This window comes from Acanthochromis polyacanthus, chromosome 6 (assembly GCF_021347895.1).
Source record: "Acanthochromis polyacanthus isolate Apoly-LR-REF ecotype Palm Island chromosome 6, KAUST_Apoly_ChrSc, whole genome shotgun sequence".
Classification (NCBI taxonomy): domain Eukaryota; kingdom Metazoa; phylum Chordata; class Actinopteri; family Pomacentridae; genus Acanthochromis; species Acanthochromis polyacanthus.
The window spans coordinates 28729977-28757082 of record NC_067118.1 but is presented as its reverse complement, the minus strand read 5'-3'; the positions used below and the strand labels follow the sequence as shown (position 1 = coordinate 28757082).

Sequence of the window (27106 nt, the reverse complement as noted above, 5' to 3'; positions counted from 1 at the left end):
GTGTGTTTTTGCAACTGCATATAAAAGACAAACAAGTCATGGTAATTAAAAGGCCTTTATTTCCTATTTGTTTTTACAGAACTGGTAACACATATGATAAATTTGTAATAAGTTATTTGGTTCCCTTGATAACTTTATAAGGATCCCCAACGTTTGTCCACATAAGGGTCAAGAGGAGTTTGTGAGCAACGTTTGTGTCCAGTCAAGGGCTAAAGCATGCGATCCACAGTAGGCACAAGTACTGACATGAACACGCGCACCACGACACTAGACACGAAGAAACACAGCTAGAGGACACAACCTGACCGTCCTCCGATGCTTTTAAAAGATGATGAAGAGAAAGAGGTGAGAAAGGAAAAAAAAAAGAAAGGTGTCTTGAGAATACAGTTGCATCAGGGTATGAGAGGTGGAGGACTAAGCACTCAAGAGGGGGGAGTTTGTTTCGGTCCTGCATGTTTGGCAGTATACAGTATGTCCACGTTGTAAACATGAAGGCCGGCATTCTTTACGTTCAGCAAAAGCAGATCCAGTGGAGAGATCAGTGAGCCTGCTTCCTATTCAGCATAATGATGGTACATAGTCGGTTCCACAGAAACAAGACAAAGACGGCAACAGAAAGCGAATGTGAGAGACTATGGTGACGGCAATACAGTCCTACATTCTAGAGGTATTAATCACAAAACAAACAAAACAACAGAAGAAGAAGAAGAAGTGATTACACATGTGCACAAGAATACAAAGAAGAAATACAGCGAGTAATAGAGGAGACAAGACGACATGTTTCAAAGTGGTGTCTTTACCTGCTGAGAGGCTCCTCAACACATTTTGACAAGGTGGCAAATGATCGACGGAACTTTGGATGGTTTCCCTTTTTAAATCCCAGCGTTTTGTTCAAAAATAAATTTAAAAAAAAATAACAACAACAACAACAACAAAAAAAAAAAACCCACAACTGTGTGAACGGTGCTCTTAAACTGTCTCTGCACAGCTGAAACAGCACACAGTTTCAGATGCGGTTGTGCATAAGGGATTAAACATCTACACAGCCATCAACAGAACAGATTAATCTGCATATTTAAAACAGAGAGCTAAGATTGTTGTTTGGAGTATTACAGTCATACAAAGATGTACATTTAGGAATGAGTAATGTGTCCCACGCATGCAGACCTGTACTGTATATTGTATAATCCAGTGCTGTGTTTTTGCACCATGTCTGCTAAAGGGCCTACACTTCATCTATTATCCCACATACACGAGCACTCACACATCTCCCAGTCTCTGTCCCCCATAGAACTTGTCCGGTGGTCATGTGACTGTGGTGACCCGAGAGGTAAAAGGAAAACCGAAGAAACAAATCTCCTAAGTGTGCTATAAGTTGACCTGAAATCACATTTGCCTCATCGTCTGGTGTGTTTTGTCGCTGCTCTGCGTTATTTTGGCATTTGCAGAGTCAAACAGTGGCGAAAGGAATGCAGGCAACTGTAATCAGGTACTGGCAGTATTTGTGAAACGCACTGAAGTCTTGTATTTAAAATCATTCTCAGTGCATCATTTGGTCACAGTCAGTGGCATTAATGGGACAGTGAGTAAATATTGCATTAGACAATGTGCGGCAATAATGCGACACATTGAGGACTGTTGCCAGAACAGATGTGGCAGTTTAAAATCTCAGCGACTGAGGTGAGCTGAAGGGAATAGTTTGGCCCTTTATGATTGTTTCTATTTTGTTTTGTTGCAAAGAATTAAATGAGGAGACTGACACCAGCTTCTTCTCTGGAGTGTTGAACAAAAAAAGACTGGAGGACAGGTTGAAACAACCAGCCGGACTCAAAAAATACACCTACTAGCACTGTATAAATCATTGTCTAATCTGTGAAGTGTAAAGACAAACAACAAGAAGCAATACTTCGTTCTGCAACCGTTGGCTTTCTGCATCCTTTTAAGATTAGACTGTTTTGAGCTGCAGAATTGCTCGTCAGCTGATTTTTCATGTTTCTCCTCGTCTTCCAGTCTTTATGCTAAGCTAAGCTAGCCTCGTCGTAGCTCCAGAAACACATTTAGCGTGCAGATGCGGTCCTCTTGAGTAACTCTTGGCAAGAAAGCAAAATTTGGAACTATTTCTTCAGTTTTATTTTATGTGCATGGCATAAAACATATGTCCGTGTTTTTAGTTGTTTTCTGCCTTGTGTTTGTGAAAATCATAACTATATGCATAGTTCTATGGGAGGGATTCAGGCTTTAAAAACTTGGGTTTCACTGTTCCAAGTTTCTCTCTTTTCATGTTAGCTTTTGTTGCTTGAGCAGTTTGCTTAAAAAAAAACAACAATAAAGAAACACAACAAAGACCATCAGCGTGAGCCCATAAATCACCAGCAGTGTGTTACTGATTGTACATGTAGCCACTAGAACATTCTTCTGCTAAAGTGGAAGAAGAGAAACTAGAAGAGTGACCCAGTTTGATTCATAAATTGCACTCAGCCCAGGATTAGAACACACTCTCCTATATATATATATTTATATTTATATATATAATTTTAGCATTATTATTGAGAACCTATTGTGATATATCTATCATTTATACTATCAAAACAAGGCATATACATTACTAATCACAATACTGTAAAATCAGCTACCTCTATGAAACAAGGACATCAACAGCTCCGAAAGTAGAAAAAGACACACTCACTCTACTAAACTCACAACTGTTCTCAAAGCTCACATATACACTAAAATGGAATTTTGCCTTCTCAATGAACAAAGACCTTTTGAAAGGAATGTAAAAGAGAAACACTGGCCAAGGAAAATGAAGACATGTCAGATTTTTTTTTCTTCATAAACAAACTCTAGCTACTCAGCTGAGCTCTAAAGAGTTAGTGCTTGAGTTTTATGGCTTTAGTTTTGTCTTATTCATTTATCTTGTATACACATACACATATCGAATAATAAACACAGTAAAAGAGACACAGCCGTGAAGTGTTTCAGGTCATTTAAATACAAGAGGAAAATAAAAACTTCCAAGTAAAGAAGGAGAGAAGAAGGGATTCCAAGTCATTTGTGTTCACTGGAATGGGATTATTCATCTTTTTGGCCCCTGGAAATGCATTTTATATAAAGATATGATCCAACAGACTTCATTCTAGGTCAGCGCTGGCACAAAATGACGACTCCTACAATCCACCTACAGATCGCGGAATTATTCAGTCTTTTCTGATTGGTTATTTCAGAATAACACCGCGTCAAATCTGCTATTAGAAAATCTCATTTTAACGACTTGGAGATCCCCTGTTCCAAACATTAAACGCTTAAAACATATTTTTTTTCTTCTTTTTTTTTTTAACAAAAACAAGAGCAATAAAATTCAGAAAATAAGTCAAACATTGGCCTTCAGAAAGGTGCTGGAACAAAACGAATGGCAGATAAAGTGGCATCAAATCATAATTTTTGATCACAAGGAATTAGATAGCAAGCATGCGGCTACATTTTCATCCTACATGAACTCACACACGGTACTGGACGACACACTTGCTTAAGAATTTCAGGCGTGGAAAGGTTCTTATTAGTAATAGTACTCTAATATTTGTATGACATTCTCTCCAATGACCCTCATGGAAAATAAATACATATTTGTTTCATTTAGAAAATATACAGTGCATCTTTTTTCCCCCTTCGTTGTGTTATTAAAATGACAAATGACACCCATTTACGTACACGAGATATTTTTGCTTCGTCTCTAAAACATGCTCTTATGTACAGTATTTTGTATAAACATGCAGTATCAACGTGTATGAACTATGTATATAGGCAAAACTACACACCAATGGGTTGCTTGATTGCTTCCATGTTGCCTTTTCTTTAGTGTTGCTTCGTCAACGGAAGAAAAAAAATGACGCGAGATGAGAAACAGAAACCTGGTCTGTGAGGGTTAGAAAGAAAATACTTACAACTTCCAAAAGAGAGAAAGATACAAGAGCCAACATTCATTAAATTCCCAAAAAGCTGTGGTGATGTGGAAAACGTTGACTGCATTAGTTTTAAGTTACACACAGTCAGCGGGTAGTATTTTTTTTTTTGCCATTTGTGCTCTCAGACAGTATTTTTTTAAGACCTGCAATCAGGTCCAAATACATGTCAGAGCTTTAATTAACATGTCAGCCTTCGCTAATTTATTCAGGAATGACGAGTTTTGGTTTGGATTTTGTAGCGAGACAATTTTAACCCTAAAAATCTCTCTTCAACAGAATATTTATTTGTACATATAGAGGACCAAAGTGACACTTTTGGGTTAAAGGGAAGAAAACCTCATTGAAAATCTCACTGACATCTGTGCTAGTGCTAAAATTAATAGTTAAAAACACTCTAACGCGCTTGTTAAATTAATATCTTTGTTTTTAGTGGTGGTAAATGAACACCATTACTTATAAGCGATGAACAATTGCAGGCTAAACATCTCAGCAGAGCAGAAAGTTGGAGAAAATTGATTTTCGAAGAGAACTTGGGGAACTCGGGTTAACAAAGTCACAGTGACACAAGTATGTGACCTGTAATATTTCATGGGAGCTGCAGGTTTTTTCTGTGCTCATAAAATAATCATCATTTAACTTTGTTTCACACCAAAAACAGACCCGTGTAACTGATTTACCTCTGGATTCGGAGAGACATAAAAGAAAAGCTGAAGGGAGATTATATTGAGTTACAGGAGCTAATTCGACAGAGGCCAGCGTGGACGTGACTTCAGCTCTCTATATTGAACATAATAGATTCTGTGAAGGAGCCAGGGATCAGCGCTGGATGGAAATGCGTCTCTTTTCTCATCAGAGAAGTCCATTTGTACGAGGAGACCTTTCTGGCATGCCACATGTGCCACAGAAAAATTCAATCTCACAACATTTTATCACAAGAAAAAAAAAATACTACACAGATCAAAGAACAGCGTCAAATTACCACAGAACAGAATAATACCCAGTAGTGCAATTAAATTCAACAGTTTGGTAAGCTGTGTATAAAATACACATGGATCAGTGCCTTCTTCCAGACCACATCCTTGCAATCAAGTGAGAAATGTGACATCCAAACAATTAAAACGCAGACAAGAAAAGCTGAGGCAAAAGAAAGCAACAAGAAGCAAACAAAAGAAAGAAAAAAATGCACTCCTTGCTCTTTTTTTAAGAAAACAGCAGCTATTCCCGACGTAAATAATTAAAGCTCTGGTTTCTGAGCGTACCGAAACGTAATATGCTGATTTAAAGTGCTTAAGGAATAAAAGTGTTTGAAGTTAAATAAAAATAAAATACAACTGGATCGGTAAAAAGCAAAATAGAAATAGGACAAAAAAAAGAAGGAAAGAAAGAAAGAAATGAAGAGAACAACACCGCTAACTGGAAGGCGTCCCTGGTAGTTGAAAATTGCTTATTTTGTTACTTGGAAGGCTTGTCTCCTTTATGACTGTAAGACGGTTATAGGGATTCCTTTGAAGTAAAACCCTTGTGTCAAGTCCATGACGAATGGCAGTAGCACTGAACAAGTGAGATACAGAATCAGAGGCGTTGGGAGGGGAGGTGGTAGACTGCAGGCAGTAATCGACACCTTGTAAATATCATGTCATTGGTGGTTGGAATCAGTCTTTGTTGTACCCGCTCTGATATTTCCACGCTTTTTTGTTGTTCAGATGACGGACGCAGCCTTTTTTGCAAAAAATACACAAATACCTTCTTTTTTTTTTGTACTGAAAATCCATTATTTCCTCCCTCTCCCCTGACACACCATTTCATGGATAAACTAACACTAGCCGCAAGCCTCAGGTCACCGAAAAAAAACAGCGGTCAAGCTTTTGAATCCAACATTTCTTTCTCATCCAGTGAAGTATTTGAATAATAACAACCCGTTTAGAAAAAAAGGCATGGAGTTTCCATTTCCTCTCAGTTTTCCTGAGACGATGAGTGGAAGGTCAACTAATTAAAAAAGGCAGTGTGTTTGTGGGTAACTGGATATATGCCTATCCCTACTTTGATACCCAACTCTAGGAATGTACTTCAAACTAACAGAATCATCTAGTATGACAACTGGCAGGTGTGGAACATGGTGCACGATACACCTAAGGAATGGACCTGCTTGTGTTATTCCTCTATCATATGGCAGTATAAAGCATTTTATTATTAAGCACTATTCTAAGCAAACTGTGTCACTAAAGGGAAGGGGTGAGAAGTACAATATGAGTGAATGTATGTTTTATCCCCTCTATCACCAGATTCCCATAATAGCACTCTTACTGTTCTTCATAATCTACTCTGTATTCTTATCAATGGAACCACAACCCCAATACAAAAATAGATCTAAAGGAAATCAACGGAGTATCTGTCCATCCTGTTACTTGTCTTCTTTTTTCGGTGACACAATTTAATATAACATGATGCTTTTTTTTTTAAACTATATTTCCCATCATGTCGAATGGTATCTATGGATCTTTAGAGAGGTGGCAGTGGGAGAGGAAGGCGGTGGAGGGAGCAGATGTACAGTTGGGGTGTTCTTCTGGAATATACATTGATATGTGGGACCTGGGGAAAGGACGGGAAATGCATGGGTAGATAGGTGTGGAGGTGGTGGGAGTTTACTTCTTGGCAGTCAGGGCTGCGAGGGAGGCATCCACTTCTTCTTCTGGCTGCAGTGGATGCCACTGGGCGATGGGACGACGGGGGTTGGCCAGCATGTCGGACCAGTGTTTCAGGCCGGCCCCTGTGGACTTGCTTCCCACCCAGATCTTCCCAATGGCGTCGTTCTTGCCAATCTTGTCATAATCCAGCACTGTGATCACAGCTTGGATTTTCTGGGAGAATAGGGAGAAAGCATCACAGCAGGGTTCAGAATGCCTTAGAGGTTGCATGCACATCAGGGGTGGAAGGAAAGTAACTGCAGTCTTGTTACAGTGCCGTAAAAATGGTTCACCCCCCATGGAAGTTGTCTTCTTTTATTGCTTTTCAGCTTTGAATCATTGTCACTTTATTTGGCTTTCTGACAAGAATTTAAGATAAAAGATTATTTCATATTAAAGTGATGCTAATGTCAGTTGATTAAAAACACAAAACATAAAATAACTGACTGCACAAATGTTAACCCCTTTCAAGTGACTCATCTAAAAGTCACACAACTAGTGGACTAGAGATCATCTGAATGTAATTAATGTATAATCACATGATTATAGTATAAAGACGCCTGGCTTCGGGTTATAACTACGTTATGAGACAAAAGAAAACTCCAAGCAGCTTGTAAATTATTGGAGAGCAAAAGTCACAGGATGGATACAAGAAAATGTCCAAGTTTCTAAACATCCCCTGGAGTGCAGTTAAAACCATTATTATTGAGAAATGGAGGTAAAATGGCATGGGTAAATCTGCCGAGAACAGTCCGTTCTCACCAACAGACGAGCGAGGGAGGCCACCAAGACATGATGACACCTCTGAAGGAGTTACAAGCTTCAGTGGCTCAGACTGTGCATACAACAACTGTTGTCTGTTCTTCACCAGTCAAAGCTCTGGGAGAGTAGCAAAGACAAAGATCTCATATTAAATCTCAGACTCTGAAGTCAACTGGAAGAAATTTCTTTGGTCTAATGAGGCCAAAATTAAGCTGTTTGGCTATCAGACTAAACTATGTTCGGCAAATACAAAACACTGAATATCGAACCAAACACTCCATCCCCACCATGAAGCATGGTGGTGGCAGTATTATGATGTGGGGATGTTTCATGGCAGCTGGCCCTGGAAGACCCGAGAATATTTTTTTTCCAGCAAGACAATGACCCGAAGCGTACAGCCAAAGCTACACAGATACGGTTTAAAGACAGCATCGTAAATGTTCTGAAGTAGCCGAGTCAGAGTCCAGACCTCAAACCACTGAGAATTTGTGGCTACACTTGAAAAGGGCTGTTCACCCAATCCATGTATCCTGACAGAGTTTGAGCAATTTTGCAAAGAAGAATGTGGTAAAAAAAAAAATTGCTTTGACCAGATGTGCAAAGCTGACTAGACCTATTCACACAAGCTCAATGCTGCAATTCTTGGTCAAAGATGCATCGACTAAACATTGATTTGAAGGGGCTGAACACTTATGCAACCACCTATTTTACGATTTAATTAATAGACATTACTCTGCACAAATCTGTTTTCAATTTGTTACGAAAGAGTAATTTTTTAAATTCTTGTCCAAAAGCCAAATTAAATTGATCATTATACAGTGTTGAATAGCACTAAAAGAAAAACTTTTCCAAATGGGGTGAATCCTTTTTATCGGCAGTGTATTTTGTTAACTTGTAGAGAATATTTCAAATTAAGAAATTCTGCTTTTAATTATTCATTTACAACTTTTAATGAAGAATTTAAAAAATATATGTATACTTCTTCAGAGGCAATAATTGTAGTGAGTGGTGAATAAGGTTGTAGTAGTCTCTCTGTGGGAGCTGGTGTCTTGGCCCTTAGGCTTTTTCATGCTTAGGTGGTGGTGGCTGGTATTTGCTTGTATCTAAGCTGAATCAATAAATACTCAATGTCCCGTGTTATGCTTACTTCCATTTTCATACACATTAAAATTGACTTTTACGTGTTTTTGTTTTCTTTTTACAGGGATACTGGCTTCTACTTTTTGATAAAGTATGTTTACATGATCACTGCTCTCTGAGGTTAAAGTGATAATTATTGGAAGGTACAGCAGTAGTTTTGGGAAATATGTGATAGATTGTTTCTTGCGGTGCCTTCCCAAAGTTTTTTCTGGTTAGTTAGTAACCTCATAGTGGCAGCAAGAGTTCATATAAAGCTCAGCTAAGGGGTTCCAGCAGCATTGTATCTACAGGTTAGTGACAAATTAAAAGGAAAATTTGAGCTTGAACCCTTGACTCCTGCAGTGAGGGAATCCAGTGGTTCTGTTATGCTGTGGGAGACATTTTTCTTGTGCAGTTTGGGACCACTTGTGCCCTTAGAGGGAAGCAAAATGATTTGAATCTTATGCTACAGCCTTCACGGTCACCAGATCTCCGAGTCACCGAGTTGAACCCAATTGAATTGTGTCACACTGCACTTGCCACCTCCATCATCAAAACACTGAATGAGGCAATATCAGAGAGAATGGGGGAATAAGGTTCCAGCAGAATCAACGTCAAGGCACATAGATGCTGTTCAGATGGCAGGTGGTGACCCGACATCTTAATAAGACACTTCATGTTGACTTATTCTTCAGTTTTTACACCACATTTGTATACATTCAACACTTAATAAGAAGGTGAAAGGAAATTTGACTAAATGTCAAATTATGCTTTTAAAAGATTCAATTTATGGCATAAATTAAGCTTCTTTCTGTGAGCATGACAAAGGGCTGAAGATTGGGACCAGACTGACATAACATATTTCATCAATAATCTGAAAATGAGAATGCCTATAGCTGTATTTTTAAACCTGTATATACAGGCTCATACACTAAAAACAAATACAAGGAACACTGGGAAAGCGTGCACATGCATATAGTTGCTACCCTACAATTAATGGATTAGACTGCTTGATAATACATTTCTTGATAGGCCACATTTACATGAATGCAGCATGTTTACCTTTTCACAGTAAATAAGAATCTGTTTATCTATTTGCAAATAGTACTTTAGCACTTGTACTCACTATAAAATCGTGATTTTGTCTACAGGATATGTGGTACTTTTTCTGCCCCTGAGAAACTCTACAGGATTTGAAAGAATTCCTCCATGTCCTCACCTGCATTTGCTCAAGGGGAATCTCAAAGCTGAAGGACTCGTTGTAGTAAGGATTCAAAGTGTTCTTCTTCACCGTCGTCTTCTTCTTCTTCAGCCTCTTTCCGTTCTGCAGCAGGTTAATTTTCACATAGGGATCTGAAAACAGAGACGGGGCAAAATGATGCTTAGCTGATAAAACATCTCATGGCACATGCATGTTTGGGTCGCAGTGCTGTAATGCACCAACAGATGGGGCCAATGCTGAAGTCAGGAGGAGTGAGTGCTGCTGCATGGTGAGTACTGCAGCAGCGTCAGCACGTGAGCAAAACAGGACCGACCTAATGGCTGTGCTCAGAGGCATGCTGCTTCATACGCTGCAGTCTTGCTGCAGGCTGGTGTCTTTTTGTCTAGAGCTGACAAGTGAAATAGCATCAAGTGCCAAAATGTGATAACACAGTGCCACATCTGATGCTCCGTTCTGTATATATAAAGTATCCCACCTGACAGTCCACCCACGTCCATTTTCTTCAGGTTCTTAGCCTCCAGAATACAGATGGTGAGTTTGCCAGCAGTGGGGACGTAACGCAGGGAGATGCAAATGTCACCCAGCTTCTCTGGCTGTGAGGAGGAGGCAAGAGGAGGGAAAGTTAAAGGAGGTCTGAAACGGAGCCTAACACACAAAACACAAACTGTGCCTTTAAATAACATTATTAAATAGTCAATATCAAAAAATTCTGCTGCCATCACTGCTGTAATACCAGCAGGAATTATTCTTTAAGCACATCTAGTTGGTTTTTACAAGGTCAATAAAATATCTGGGAAAGCAAGCAAAATTAACTGCAGAGCGAGTATTTCTTCTTAAGATGGCTCTGGGGAGGCAGTTTCATTGATTAAAACTACTTTTTCATATTCCAGGAGCTTAACAGTGAAAGCGTCACATTACAGGCTGCATGGCTACAGAGGGAGCAGAGCAGCATCACTGATATATCCCACAGCATATACGTCATCTGATACAGAGCAAGAAACTGCACAAGATAAATGATAGATACGTTCAGGGTAATACAGAAAAAGAGTCATCAGCACATTGTTTGCTTATCAAACTGAGAAGGGGAACACAGGTCAGGACACCTCTATTCTGAGAATCACAACTTTGGAAAAATGCATTTTCTCTTTTAGAGTGACTCTTGGAAACACACTTTATTCCAAAGTTTTAATCTGGTACATGTGCATTTGTGCGCTTGTACATGTATACTGTAGATATATACACTTAGCATCTTCTTTATGCATGCAGGTACACTTGTACAATCTATTGCAGTTCAATGTGAAAGCTTCTGAAGCCTATTAGGTTCTGCGTTTCTGCATAAAAATTTGACTATATGTCTTGGAAAATTGTAGACTATATTATACGGAGAGGTGCTTCTAATTTTTTCCCTTCCCCATTTGCATACATGAGCAGAACACTAAAAACACTCATGTATATGTGCAGTTGGGCATTTCTCTTTCCCTGCTATTTGATCTCCATTTTCCCTGACTTCAACTTGAATTATACTATTGCCTTATGCTGGTTTTAGAAGGTGCCATATAGCTACACTTTTAAAATTAGCATTATTATAAGCTTATTTTTCGAATGCAAAAAGTTTTAACCTACATTGTGTATTCTCCAATCTAGTGTAAAACTTTTATTTATAGAATACATTGGAAAAATGCAGCAAGGTTTTGAGTAATAATTTGGCAGCGTTCTGAAAAGCAGGATCTCTCTTCTTACCTCCTCTTGATCTGCGCTGTCCAGGTCTCTCCACTCCTCAATTGGCTTTGCCAGGTCAAGGGTGTTCATGGGTATCTTAATCTCTCCGATGACATCATGTTTAGAGAAGCGATCAAAGTCATAGACGGACATTACCAGAGTCTTTCCTCCCATCTCTTGGAACGGTATCTGAAAGGCAGCAACCAATCTAATTAAACTCATTTATATTGTTTTTAACAAATTGCAGCACAATTCAAACTGTTGCATCATTATATGACAAACCACGTATAAAATCAGCCAGATCAGAGTGATATTAGGTGTGACTTTGACCTGGAGTTCAGAATCGTCTGGTTTGTGACCTGCTGCTTCAGCAGAGCTGCCTGACTTTGACAAGGTAAAGCTGTTTGATTTGTTTTTTAAAGAGCTGCGTCAGCAGCCAAGGTGCACCAGAGGTGGCCCTCTCCTATAATTTGATTCTCTACCATACTCCCCTTGTCAGACACCTTCAATATGTCTGTGCTTTTTATCACGGCTGGCCAGGAGTGTTGGTGTAAAAAATCTGAATTTAAGTAACTGCTAAGCTCTACAAGAAAGAGTGAAAAAATCAGCAGTTCACCTTTAGCAGGACGTGTCGACATATCAAACAGCCTGGCGAACATGTTTTTTTAATAAGTAATAAGTAAAGGTCGACCGTGTTCTTAACTACAGCTTACCTTGAAGGTAAAGGTCTCATTGAAGACAGGATTGAGTGTTTTCTTGTGAACCTTTGTGTCAAACTTTTTCTTCTTGTCAGGGAGGACGAAGACCTTGACGTAGGGGTCTGAGGTGCCACCGCTGTCCATGGAGAGGAGATCAGCTGCTTGCAGGATTCCCACAGTCAGCTGAGGATTAATTTGCAAACAAATGAGAGTAAAAACCTTTTTCAGACTCAACCAAAACTAAATACACTAAATATGCATCCTTGATCCTGTAAATACGTTTGGAGAACCAACCGAGAAACGCCAGGCCAGAAAAGATACCAAAAACAAAGTGTAGCATGTAAATCATACATATATGACAGGGAATGCTTTAACTTAGATGAGCTATATTTTGACAGAACAAGTTAAATAAAACTACTCAAGCGCTTGCCTTGTTCTCTTGGAAGTCATAATCGATGGAGTACTGCAGCTTCCCGAGCTTTTCCTTCTCCTTCACTTCCTCCTCTTTCTCATCTCCAGTCAGTCCAGGTTCCACATCATCTTCTTCATCATCATCATCCTGTGGTTTCTGCAATGACAGAGGGGTGAAAGGCAGCAGAAAAAACAAGTGAGAGGACGGTTCTGAGGTGGTAGACGTGCTGAACACCAATCCTCGGGTATCAGCAGCCGGGTTAGTCACAGCACCTACCTGCCACTTACCCCCGTGTTACTAGTGCAATCTGTTCATCGATGACCACGGTTGCAACCTGACTTGATTTCACTATTTCTTGGGTGACACCATTTGCTGTTTTCTTTTTTTTCATAAGTTTTACAGGTAGGTTAGACCTGCTAAAATCAGAAGCTGGGAATTTTTCCTCAACTACAAATGTTGTTCAAATGTCATTTCAATAGAGCTCTAAGTTATTGTGCAAAAGATGGAGAGAGGCAGAGAAAGGGTGAGATTCAAGAGAGAAACAACAGAATAAAACAATCACTTTATACTGGAAGTGGACAGAAACATAGGAACATCCTACATTACAGTGCAATCTAGTACAAAAGCTCTGCAAAAAACCTCTGGAAGTTCTCATTTTCACTTTTCACTTCCGATAATGGCGATTGTGAAGCCTCAAATTAATATGACTTGACTTGTGTAGCTGCCAGGAACAGCAGAATTACAAGGGGTGGACAAAATAGCGGGAACATAGCAGGAAAAAGGACTTTCACTTTGAGGGAAAAGCATCGAGGTCACACAGGCAGCTACACAAATCCGAAATATGAGTCATCCCAAATGAGTCATATTAAGTTGTTAGAAAAAGTCTAAAAATCGTGATGGCATATCCCACACAGAGGAAAGCTATATCAGCAAAGAAGAGCCACTGTCAAGAGTAAGTAGACCAAAGGATATTATGGGATATGTTTTTTTTTTTCAAAAACACACAAAAGTGAACTTGACAAATAAACCGTTTATTGCAGAGCTGCTGCAGAGCTACTGCATTGCTGAATTACACTGCACTACAGTGCAAGGTGTCCTTGTAATTTTGTCCACCCCGTGTACAGTATATCCAATAGAAAGCTGTGTGTCCTTACTGAGAGGAAGTGAAGGACGGAGCTATGAGGCGTAGATGTGATTTGATCAAACCACTGACGCAGTGATTCCTGACACTTTTCTTGAAAAGCTCTCAAACTTGCTAAAACTGCAGGTGGAGACGGCCTGATAACAGCCGCTGTGGCAGCTGACAGTGTAAGCAGCCTGACAAGCAGGTTCACTTCAAGCCAGACAATATTAACGTCTGCCGATTATCTTCCCCTGACATCCCAAAGTCTCATTAACGTGTTTACACTGGTATTGTTCATAGGATTGTGCTGCTGTTATTGTACTCTGGTCTGACTGCTGTAACTTAGAGAATTACTGAGAGATTTCACAATTCACTCCAAATAAAGTCCAGATTTTCCGGCTGATGTGAATTTCTGTGCCTCCTGATCATACGCTAGAGCAAAATTCTGCAGTTCACTGACAGTTAACTGCTCCTGAGATAATCAGGGCATGATGAAGAAGATAAATCAAATCTTCTGTTATCGTCCATCTTGCCTTTACATCACACCCAGTGACTCTTGAGTGTTTCATCTCTTTAGAGGCAGTCACGACTAATCAAATGAGAGTAATTTGCTCCGATATGAATATTAAAGTAAACTTCCATTTCGGATACGGTAAGAAGCTGGATAATATCTCAGCATGGCCTACTTTCCTATGGCTGTCTTCTTGAAAAAACACTGATGTCTTCGTAAGACTGGAGGGTCCAGCTACTCAGTGATGAGCTGGAAGAGGAACAGGGCACACACACACAGATAACACACACACACACACACACCATCACACCCTCTGCACACCATATTCGCTGCACACCCTCAGCACACACACACACACACACACACACACACACACACACACACACACACACACATCTGCTTACATGCAAACTCTCATGCATGCTTAAATTCTCACTCTCTCTCTCACACTCATTCTCCCACAACATCTTCTTACGTGGCATTCTCTATCTTTATTTTCATTCAAGCATGCCAGGCCACACAATGCAGGATTCGACTTTATTTCTAAATGACAAATGTAAATGGATTATCTTATGGTTTCTGAAGAGATGTAAGTTTATGCTTTGATGTATTTTTTTTTCCAACATCTGCGACAAATTTTTGTAAAGCCCAAAAATTTTTTGCACTTATGCTCTGAGTGAAATGTACATATCCAAGAAGGGATCATGCTATATTGAGAATTTAAGTTCTACTCAAACTTCCAGTGGGGGTTCAAAGATGAAGACATGGTATGTCTGAATGGATGCCCTTCGGTCAACTGCATGGGGTGAAATGTGAGCTCGGTGCAAATGTTTCAGTAAAAAGAACGTGTGTTTAAAGCAGCCAGGTGATTGTAGCCTTAGCTTTAGATCAACTGAAATCAGGCCTCTGCAGTTGACTGCAAATGCGGGCAGACATTCTGGCCGACCATTTCTCTTCAATGAGACCCAAGTGCTTCAGGGAGAGAGAGGGCATCAATGACTGTCACCTTGTATGTCAGCAGCATGGGTCATCCAGGAAAGTTACTCTCAAGTCAAGTTGTGGCCATTCAATGGTACCTACTGCAAGGGCATATGCTGGTCTTTGTCAAGAGGTACAAACAGGTTTATCTGTCATGGAACTCGGAGCGTGTTTGCACAACCGGGGTACAGCTTGTGAATTTCATACCCAAGTCAATGTGAGTTTTCGAGACTTCTAGTTTTTGGTTGTGCTGCACAATCGAGGCCTGTCAAGGTGGAAACATGCTCTTAGCTCTCAGTTGGGAAAGGTTTCAGTTGCTTAGAATTTGACAAATATCCAGCTTACCCCTTGCTCATGCATGTTAGTGATCTCTAGTGAGTTGCTCAGTGCACTCGTCATTCAAAGGCTCAACCATAGGATGAATTTCATGTTCATTTCAAACCATAGGCACTTAGACATATTTTTTTGTTTGGTTGTTTTTTTGCCAAAAAAATTGCAATCTCTGGATATTCAAGACATAGCAGTTGGTGCGGCATATCAGTTCAGTGGATTTTGCGAAGCAGCTTAATCGCTCCCATAGAGTCCTCAAGCACCCGCAGCACCTAAGCTTGCAAAAAAACTAAGGAAGCCATAGCACTCATTGTCATCCTCATTGCAATCCAAACCCCCTCCAAGCCCAGCCCAGCCCAACCCCCCCAAACCACCGCTTCCCCCCTGCCCTGGTCTGCGCTTACACAGAGCGGCCAGAGAGGGGCGCCGCGTGCTATCAGACCTACCGTAGGCAGAGAAGTCCACCACAGTCAAGATACACGGAGCACACATAAGACACAAAGCAGGAAGGAGGAGAGCAGAGACAAAGGAAGAGATTGAACTCACAGCAGACACCAAAGAAGGGTAATCACAGCAAATGCAGTCAGCTACACTGTAGGGAGCGAGGAAAATGACAGAGAGAGGAGCCTCCTCATTAGCACAATCATATCTTGTGCAGCAGGGCCATTGGGGCTTTAAAATAACTTCACTGTTAGATGTATTCTTCTTTGTGCTTCATCGAATCATCAATCATGTACGTGGGGAAAAAATTAATAATTATAGGCCCCAAACAACAGCATTGTGCTAACTACTAATTTTCATAATTACTCTTTTATGACTGTAAGGAAAACAATGGTTGGGCTGAAGAGATAAGAGTCCTGTCATTTTTCACTCGACTCCCAAAGCATAAGTGAGAGAAAGAGCAACAATAACAATCATGACAAATACATTAAACTAACAAAAAAAGAAAGAGAAAAATCAAAATAAATGATAATCATGGTGGATAAAGAATGCAATTAACACCTGTGGAGAATACACTTGACTGGGTTAGCATGGCATTAAAACAGCCTGTGTTTTTAACTCATCTCACACATTTCAAAAAGGAAATCCATTTTTTTAAACTAAAATATGTCAAATGTGATTAATTAGCTGAGTCAAAAAGATCAAACATATAATTTATCTTTATCCCAGTACAATGTTACACATGAAGCCCTCCAGCTGTTACATAACAGGATCATAAGAAGGTTAACGTTATTTGCGGTGAGTCTTGCTTCATGTAAGTGCAAATTCCCTCAGCCTCCCTCGGTGGAACATACCTCTCCCCCTTTCAAGTTCTTCATTCCCATGTCACCCTTCCCCTTCTTGCCCTTCTTGTTCTTCTTCTTCTTGCAACAGCATTTCTTGATGATGCAGAAGCAGCATGTTAGAATGAGTAAAGCAGCGACCACGGCAATGGCAATGATGGCCCAGGACGGCACTGAGGAGAACATACAGACCCATGTGTAGATGGCGCATTCACACCGAGAAAAAGGAAGAAAGAAGCAAATACTTTGACATTTGACCAACCAATCATTTGGCGTTTACTTCACGTCATGTCCTGGGCCAAATATATTTAGTAAGAGGTGGTAGGTTAGCAATTAGATTGGGTGAAAATTAGATTTCTCTGCCATGAGGAAGAGCTGCCCGTGATCAATACTGAATAAAGACATTATGGGGCTGCCGATGCCTGCAGCAAAAGGAACAATCTAATTCCAAAATCATTGCTGAGAGTCACATCAATAAAAGCTGGCTGATGGTTGATCAGAACAGGTACGCGTTCACTCACGTGGGATCTTGTCGATTTCATTCAGAAACTTGTTTTTGATCTCGTCGAAGGCATCGTTCTTGTTGACTGGCTCGGTGGAGTTGTCGGCGGAGACTAATGCAACAGGGGCTGGAGTCACAGTCAAGGCACTGGCCCCCGTTGGTTTAGCAGCGACCATGGGCGTTGTCTGATGCTTCAACAAGTTGAACTTCGTCATTTAGGCTGCACACACAGTCCCTGAAAAACAGCATGAAAACAGTGTCGTGAGGAGAGGCTAAAAACCATTAAGCCATCCATGACTTGTTTTCTGTGTGCACATTATTTTCTGCTTTGTGTGCCAACACGCTGTCAAACTTCGCAGGCAGGTATCCACGGTTACTCACTGAAAGATTGACTCACTCGACCAATTTTCACATTTTTTGGAGACATTTGAAAAGAACTGCATGGGTAAAAGTGGTAACACATGCCGTTAAATCAGCAGAAAACAATCAAAAGAGGTGATGTGTTCTAGTACCAGTTACTAACTGTTTAATCTAAATGGATGGATAATGTCTGGTGCTTTAAAATATATTGGAGCTGTTCTAAAATTGGCATCTAAATCAAACGCCCAGCAGAGCCACTTAACTGCTGAAAACTATTGAAAATTGTCTAAATGGTAAAAAGGATTGAACAGTTGCTGTAGCTCAGGTAGTAGAGAAGGACAGCTGGTATGGGATTTGTGGTTTGATTAAAATACTGAACTCCAAACAACTCTAACTGTCTGTTTGAAAAAATGTCAGTCACCAAATCCAACCAATCAAATGTACCTGGGATAACATAACAGTCACGGTAGATAGGAATCAAATTAATTATTCATAGATACTTACACACAAAACGACTCTTTCTTGTTTTTCAAGTAACATAAAACACAGTTCAACTTCGTTTTTGAGCTTTTTAATGCGTGGCAGAAGCTTAAATCCAAAGTTTGTCAATGCTGTTTCGGGAATATACCTTCAAATAGGTGCAAGAAATCCATCTGCCACATCTACAAACGCTGCCAGACAAAGCAAAATAGGTTTTGCAATATTTGCCATAGATCTTTCTTTAATGCAAAAGCCAGTGAAAGTCAATTAAGTTTGTTTACAACTCTGATGGGGTTAGGTGGGCTTTATTTATTTCAGGAGTCTCGCTGACATCAATAATTGTTTTCATAGAAAAGGCTGGTGAATAAATTATATCTATATATCAAAACAATCACACAAAGTAATAATTTCACCCACACATAAAATTAAGAGTAATCCGAAGCATTATCTATCGCAGAAAACGTCACCAGCTGCAGCTTTAAACTGCTCATATTGTTGCTTCACTTGGAGGTTTGACCTTCACTGTGCAGATGTACAACACGTACAGCAGAAGGGAGAAAGCGCAAAAGCAAGAGGATGTTGTGACAGTTTGGAAGCAAAATTTGGCTTAGTATGCAATTTGAACAAGTGTGATGTGCAAATAGAAAACTTCCAGGGTACGTATGATAAGAATTAAAACTTCAGTCAAGTAGGGAACATCTGGTGTCCAGCAGTTAAGCTTTTGAAATGAACAATATTTGCATATTTATAGATTTTGGATTTTTCAGCGAGGGAAAAGGAGCAGATGAGTTTTTTTAAATGAAAAAAAAATACACGTATATTATCACTCCAAGCAAAGGATTTTTGATATTTTAATAAATAATGTCTGGCAGGGATCTTTAAAGTCCCTCAGAGGAACGAAAGTCTCAGGCCTCAATTTGTTTTTCATTTCATTACATTTTCAAGCTGCACAGTGACAGAAATTTTGCTCCCAAACTGATAAACTGTAGCTTAAGAAAATGTCATAATGGGTTAAAATGACCAAACATGACATTTGCACGCTCCCTCAAATCTTGCCACATCTGTGGCATTGTGCTGTGTGATAAAACTGCACCTTTCAGAGTGGCCTTTTATTGTGGGCAGTCTAAGGCACACCTGTGCACTAATCATGGTGTCTAATCAGCATCTTGATATGGCACACCTGTGAGGTGGGATGGATTATCTCAGAAAAGGAGAAGTGCTCACTATGACAGATTTAGACAGATTTGTGAACAATATTTCAGAGAAATGGTGATATTTTGTATGTGGAAAAAGTTTTAGATCTTTGAGTTCATCTCATAAAAAACGGGAGCAAAAACAAAAGTGTTGTGTTTATATTTTTGTTGAGTGTAAGTATTACACAGTGATATTTTTAACAAAAGAAAGAACGTAAATAAACCAGCATGAAATAATTTACTAAAATTCCCTATAGATGACTAATAAACGGAAAAGTGCATATGATGTAAATTAATACATTCGCACATTGTTCATGCTATGTGGTTAAAAAGGCACTACATACGTATATACATGGACCATTTACAATTTAGTATGAATCCATGTTATCATAGAAGATACAGATGCTTATGCAACTGCTAGTACATAGCAATGCTGGGAGTGCAAAGACAATTGAAAAGTAACTGTAACAAAGTTTCTGAAATACCTAATAAACCTCTTTTTATGAACTTCACCAAAGAGGTTCACATTAATTTAATTTATTAAAATATTTATTATGTCCTTTTACAGCACAGTCTGCCATTTTACAGTCATTTCCTAACATATTTCACGAGCTGGTGAGATCACTGGACAATAATTTGAGATCAATAACCAACATTATTCATGAGAAATCACCATCAACCTCCTATTTATCACACCTCTTGCGTCGCCAGATGCTCCTTCTACACTCGAGCTAACACCGCCTGACCAGGAGAGGTGTAAAGAAACAAAATGAACAACTGCACGCTATTCTCCAGTTGTGTTTCCACAGGCCAAACAAATGTTCAATCAGAGCTCTTATCGGTTCCAGAAATCACAGTGTGACAAGTGCAGCTGAAAGCAGCCTGTCGACACAGTGATGAGTGATCGGGCGAGACCTCGATTCAGAAAACAGAGAAAGATGACAAGCATAACAAGAGAGGACTTCTGATGTTGATTTTATTAAAGTCAAGGTGATGCGGGAAAAAGGGGGGAATTTCCTATTTCTCAAGTGCCAATTCTCCAAGTTGGTGCCAGAGATTCTGCTTCTATTTATTGCTGCATATAAATTATTCAAATTGAGGCTGACAGCAGGAAGGATGAGCTTATATTATTCAGAGGCCAGGACCAGTTTGTACATCTTAAAATATATGACGCTAAAATAACTTGCTGCTGCCGTTATGTAGGATGATGTTACCGACATCTTGTGATAATATACTGAGATGGAAAATGAACCGCAGACATCGTTGTAGTAATTGGGAAAATTGAGAAAATTACTCAGAAATGCTTTCGCCCATCACACTTTTAAAAACGAGTGGGTTGTTCAATAAAGTAGCAATCACAAGTCTCACTGTCTGCGCTGTGTTTTATACATTACTGTAGGTACTGTGACAATGCTAAAGGCATCCACTTACATCTGAGATTTATGTCCATTTTATCCTGTTTGTCCCTCACATCGGGCCAAGCCAGACCAATTAAATTAACATTCATGGATATGTGCTCGAGCATTTTATCTCCTCCACTCTGATGGCAACAGTGAGGACGGACGAAGAGGACGCAAATTTTGTTTTACGACAGCCATTAGTCCTGTTTCACGGCTCTCAGTGCTCAAAGACAATCTGCAACAAAAACCACTTCTGTTTTGAAGAATGCTGTCTGAGCTCTCCAACTCATGTCTTTCAACAAGACTTGTGAGGAAGTGTCTGCTAAGTGAGGCTGCAAAAATATACAGAATTTTCAAATAACAAGCAGGTCACTAAGCAAGTCTTGATACGGGTCATTTGTTTCTTCGGCTCTGAATGCAACCCGTAGGAGGGTCTCCTGAATTAGTTGGCACAGATGACGCATCTCAGATCACAATATTCTGAAATCTCCAAGTAAAATGAGGCAAAATTTCCGAAAAGACTGCAAGTACACAGCCATGCTTGCAGCTCCACAAACCTGTACCAAAGGCTAGCATGCTATTGTTGACCCTGCTGTAGTTTTTACTGGGTTTACAATCCTGGTTTAGATGCAAACATCTGATAATATGCGCAAAACACAAAGTACAATTCTGGGTGATGGGGATGAGATTAGCTTTGCATGTATTTAGTTGTAAATCACGGCAAAAAATTACCTTTTGAGTTAATGGCAGCGGGGATAATTTCCCTGTCGTGGGATTAATTAAGGCTTTATCTGTCTATCTATCTATCCATCTATCCATCCATCCATCTATGCATCCATCTATCCATCTATCCATCCATCCATCTATGCATCCATCTATCCATCTATCCATCCATCCATCCATCCATCCATCCATCCATCCGCAAAATCACCACAGTTACTATGATTGATCTTGATCTAAAGATTGTGACAACGTTGTACTCAGGACCGCAAACACGAATCTCTCATGATACAAGAGGAAAAGTCAGGAAATTACCAAAGTCACCATTACAATACATCATTTGGAATCATGAATATCTGTACAATATTCTGCACTTAGTAGATGTTTCACTAGAAAGTGTAAATGTTCGCCTACTGGTGACGTTAGAGGAAAAATCAAGGGATCAACAAAGTCATTAGCATTCATCCTTTAGGGAGGATGAAATCTGATACTTAAGTCTGCATCAAGTGACACTGCAGTCCCTAAGCCATGCTGCTTATGATAATCAGATGGATCTATAATTCTCTCATAAACATACAATACATAAACACAACAGTCTCCAGACTTGTATAGAGCTTGTTAGTTAAGTTAATTTTGCCCTCAGGGTAAGAAAACTGGAATGCAGACTGGGAAGCCGCCAATTCAACCCCTGCGCCAACAGATTCAGTTCTGAAGAAAAGTAACAGTAGCAGTATCCTCGCTTTCCCCTTTGCTTATAACTGCCAGTGACATGCCCCTGAGCAAGACTCTAAACCTCCATCTGCTCCAGCAGAACTGTACAATGACCAATACATTAGACTGTGGTTGTTCTGGGCAGCTTCCAAGTGGTAAATGCTTACTGTCTGAGCATGGAGTGGGGTGTTGCTGAAACAGGAGCGTCACCACTCAGGAAAACCTTCCATGGTAGAATTAAAGTTAAAAATAGACTTCTTATCCAATATGCATGTCATATAATACTTGATTACTGAGATCTGTGGGAGTTTTGAGCTCCATCTCTCAATGCGAGTCTCATTTCGTTAGAGTTTGAGTCATCAGAATTAGTTAAAACAAAATGGCTTGGCTGCACGGCCCAGAGCAGCGCAGCTATGGGCATGATCTGGCCCTTATCACTAAACACACTGCTCTGAGCTGGATGGGGATCAAGCAGTTTTATCTTTGCTGTGCAAACAAACTGTGCAGAGAAACCTCACATACTAACACTGCTCTTATTGAAATGATCTGTGGTACATTAAGGTTAAATGTATTGTTTCACCTCTACCAGCTGAAACATGCTGTAAGTTAAAGTGAAGGCAGATGGCTTTGATTAATATAAAACTCACTACTGCAGAAATCAGTCAAAACTGGAAAGGCTGCGTGCTATGCTTCTTTTATTACAAAAGAATTGAACAGATTTTGTCTTACAAACACATCCAGTCCTTCAAATGGATGAAGGACTTCTGCTGTGTGGTAGAATAAACACAGATTGCTTACTATGCATCTCTTATAGACTGACGTTCCCTGAAAAAAATCCTGAATTTATACAATCAGTATCAAAATCAGATTAACCATTGAAGAGGCTAATCAATAAAACAAAACTGCGCCTTTCAGAGTGGCCTTTTATTGTGGGCAGTCTAAGGCACACCTGTGCACTAATCATGGTGTCTAATCAGCATCTTGATATGGCACACCTGTGAGGTGGGATGGATTATCTCAGCAAAGGAGAAGTGCTCACTATGACAGATTTAGACAGATTTGTCAACAATATTTGAGAGAAATGGTGATATTGTGTATGCGGAAAAAGTTTTAGATCTTTGAGTTCATCTCATAAAAAACGGAAGGAAAATGATCTAGACTCAAACCAGAGATGTTACTCTTTATGGCTGACATCTTCAGATGGATAGATAAATAGATACTTTATTAATCTCCAAAGAGAAATTCACAGTTCCAGCAGCATGAAAGGTAAAGAACATGAGAGCATGCAAGTTACACATAAAACTATAATAAGAGTCACTCCTAAGCTATGGTATTGTGGTATTGGTCCTGCAGGAAATTGAAGAGGATGAACTGCATATGTTTTGTGCAGGAAAGCAGGAGTTTTTTTGCAATAAAAAAGATCACTAATCTTTCAAAAATACTCAAGCACAGTAACTGCATCATAATTTGTCTTCATCTTCATTATGGGACTAATATGAATCACTCAGACAGGCCTCAGAGCTGATGGCTCTCACCTAATTATCCCCACCTGTCAAACTCAACGCTAACATATAAACACATGACTAAGAAATGCTGTTTCCATATCTGACATCATGCGTGTGGTGACACTGACCGCATAGTGTGTCATCCTCTCCTGTGACGGGAAAACCCAGGCTGCTGATAAGCCACATGTGGGGGTTGTGTTTTATCGAGGGCTTATTAACACCCAGGTCAGATTCAGGAGAAAACAACCTAAGGAGAGTGAGCTTAAGTCATGCAGCTGTTTCACTGAGCAACAGCAAGTACCCCGAGCACCAATTAATTAACAATCTACAGCCAGGCGGCCAAGTTTGTTTTCCAGCGGTGCAGACAACTCGCCTCCAGAGCAGCTCTCACAGCTGTCTGCTGGTGGATGATCTATATGTTAAAAAAAAAAAAATCCAGGTTTCTAATTAAATGTAGCACATGAATCAAAACCTGCGAATGTCTTAATATTCACTTTCAAAATGGCTTCTGTACACGCAAAGAAAACTGGTCACAAGGTCACATGACTGCAGCTCGGGGCAACAGTCAGAAGCAGTGGGGTGGCAAATTAAGCATCGAATATTAGGCGCTGTGAAAAGGTTGCTGTGCTCAAAGAGAAACAACAGTGACGGCTGTTCGGCTGTCACAGGCCACTTCAAGATCAGGATCAGGGTCCTCAAAGATACAAAGCAAAGTGAATAATGTGACCCCAATGGAATGATTCAGCCCCCACTGAGGCCCCTGCCATCTGTGACATTATGGGTTATGTGTGGGTGGGTGGAGTGTTTGGCCTCCAGCTGAACTAGCTGCGCATCCTGTGCAGCTTCATTACCTCTAAGTCGTACTAATGTGGTTACTACAGCACGATGGGTCACATTATTTTAAAAAGAAAATAAAAATAAAAGAACTTTGAAACTTGCAAGGACTTACATATTAGAGAGACTCTCAATTTCATAATTTGTGATTTAGGCCATAGCAGCCTCTGTGCAAAGTGGTATTCCTTTCACAGATTAGCTCTCTCTGAGAATTTGTTGGTGTGAGTGTGCTCTAAATTTGTATTTATGCTTTTCATGCTGAGTGACTCTTTTCATCTGAATCCCAATGAGCTATTTTAGGTATGAGCCAAGTTGCATAAGATATTGAGGATATCATTTAAAGGGTAATTGTTCAAAGGCATCGCAAGCATCTCGAATTCATGATAAACACACTTGAAGAAACTGGAAGAAGAGAATATTGGCTCAGCGAGCACTGAGTCACAGCTGACCCCTGATCCGCCTGGACTTGATTTTAGCTGAAAATGTGTACTGGAACATTTAGAGAACAAGGGGCATAGTATTTTATTAGATTCATCAGACTGTAGTCAGAAAGCTGAGCTGAGATGGTTCTTTCAATTAGAGATAATGTGCAGCTTTGTTCTTGACCTCTTGCAACTCTATGGTAATTCACCCCTGCTAAAATGGACTTGGGGCTCCTGTAGTCATAATGGTCTCATTTTTGGCCAAGTTTTAATAGGATTACAGGGAGGATACTGATGGCTGCATTGCTTGTTATTTACCACCAAAGGATGAAACACTGTGTGCAACTTGGCCTGAGCCAAACCTAAGAGTATATTCAATTATTTAGGCATAAAATAGTCATTACAATAATAGAACTGTGGCAAATGTCATTTATGCTTGTGTATAGGGAGTGAGCTCATTATTTACAAAACTTTTAGAAAATGCCCCATCTTAACTTCAGCATGAATCTAAATACTGAGAGATACCATTCGATTTATACTTTTCTATGTTTGCTACTTCTGCACTTGTCTTTTTTTTTTTTTTTTTGCTGATTTTGAGCAAAGTTGCATAAATATACCTTACAAAGCCCTGAATTGTTCATCACTTGCACATCGAAAGTTAACAGAACAGATTTCAGCTGGCATGCACAGGCAAACAAATGCTAACTGTGTGGCAGAGACAGATTTCTGCAAGGTAGCCTTCTGTAGTTGCAAAGCACTCCCTCTTTTATCATTTCATGGTAGAGAGAGCCAAGAGACTGACAAAAGCTCTGGCAAATCCAAAAACACAGCACAAAAAAACCTGCAGTGCCAGAGCCAGATTCTAAAATTCTTGACCAAGAGGCTTCGAATCTCGGGCCATAACACATCGATGAGGTTGCGCCAAGCATCTGTCAGGGGGCATAATTTTACTTAGCAGTGATTAAAACATTAAAGTTGACTAACAAGGCTATGACTTCGGAGTTATGCAAAACCCTGCTGTCCAGCTTTCTTTTAAGATGCATATGTTCCCTTTCTAAGGATAACTTGGCACATATAGTCTAATGCAATACAAATAAAATCAACAGCTAATGGTCGTTTTACTGTTAAATAAAAGAGCTGAGGGAAAGCTTAGAATTTTACAGGCTTACTGTGATTTTCAAAGTTTTTTTCTTCGGGTGAACGGATAAAATGTGTTATTTTTAAGCCATGACTGTGGCAATAAACATTTCTCTGCACCAACAATCAACAGAGTGAATGACATTTACAGGCTCAGTCAGCAACCGATCTGCAACACAGTCACTAAAACTGCTTATGCAACCATCCAGGACGGCATTTACCGAGGCACCAGATCCCCCTGTTTAGCTGCAGGGCTGCACAAATGCTCTGAATGCAAACACAAACAATACAAGCAACCACAAGTAAAAACTGGACATCACTCAGAGCTGTCAAAAGGGCAATTACACCAAAAATGCAAGAGCATCAGGAAATCCTTCTGGTGTCACTGCTGATCTGAGGGCAGCCACTGAGATTAGGATGTCAAAAAGGTGCACTGCACATCATCCAGCTAAAGAGAATTAGAGAAAAGCCTCTCCCTCTTATATCTCATTGTGCGCTGACCCAAAGGGCAGTCCAGAGAGGCTCATTTACAAACCTGCTTGTGCAGATAAAACAATGGTTATTCTCACCTGCAGCTGAATGTGACTCAGCTATTATCAGGAGGGACCCTTGAAAAGAAGGTGGGAGGTGCCGGGGTTTGAATGCCTAGTGAGGAGCTGAAGGGATCATTTACAGCCAGTTGCCATACATCCTCCCTCTCCCCCTCAGCACAGCCCCTTTCCCTGTCCCCTGATAGGCCGATTAATCATTCTGTCACAGAGACAGTGACCCAATCTGCATGTAAGGCTGTGTAGAGGAAATGTGACAGAGCAGAGGGCTTCTGCAGCACTGCAGAGAGGTGATTTGTTCTAAAAGGGGGAAATATGTGAAGAAGGAGACTACAATGCAAGATTTGCTTTCAACTTCAATTATGACTGCACTGAACTAGCAGTGTGCCATCTTGGGAAATACCCGTATTTTCTTTCTATTTCAGGGCTACATACACATAAAATACAGTGACACCACTAGTCATGTATGTATGGCGAGCAACCAAATTGCA

General features: G+C 40.0%; 1 protein-coding gene across 7 annotated transcripts in view; it reads right to left on the bottom strand.

Moving 5' to 3' along the window:
• Positions 1 to 39: 39 nt before the first annotated feature.
• The window catches only part of LOC110957887 (synaptotagmin-2-like), a 69046-nt gene continuing 41979 nt past the window's right edge, over positions 40 to 27106 (bottom strand). For 6 of the 7 annotated variants that reach the window (XM_051949844.1, XM_051949842.1, XM_022204112.2 and 3 more), the window contains 8 exons: positions 17325 to 17540; positions 16816 to 16976; positions 12597 to 12734; positions 12182 to 12349; positions 11490 to 11657; positions 10225 to 10342; positions 9747 to 9880; positions 40 to 6820 (listed from right to left, as the gene is read on the bottom strand). In XM_051949844.1, the coding sequence (XP_051805804.1) occupies positions 6605 to 6820; positions 9747 to 9880; positions 10225 to 10342; positions 11490 to 11657; positions 12182 to 12349; positions 12597 to 12734; positions 16816 to 16976; positions 17325 to 17520 (1299 nt within the window). In that variant the 5' untranslated portion in view covers positions 17521 to 17540 and the 3' untranslated portion in view covers positions 40 to 6604. The remainder of the gene's footprint in view (positions 6821 to 9746; positions 9881 to 10224; positions 10343 to 11489; positions 11658 to 12181; positions 12350 to 12596; positions 12735 to 16815; positions 16977 to 17324; positions 17541 to 27106) is intronic. The other variant, XM_022204115.2, reaches the window with a different exon arrangement.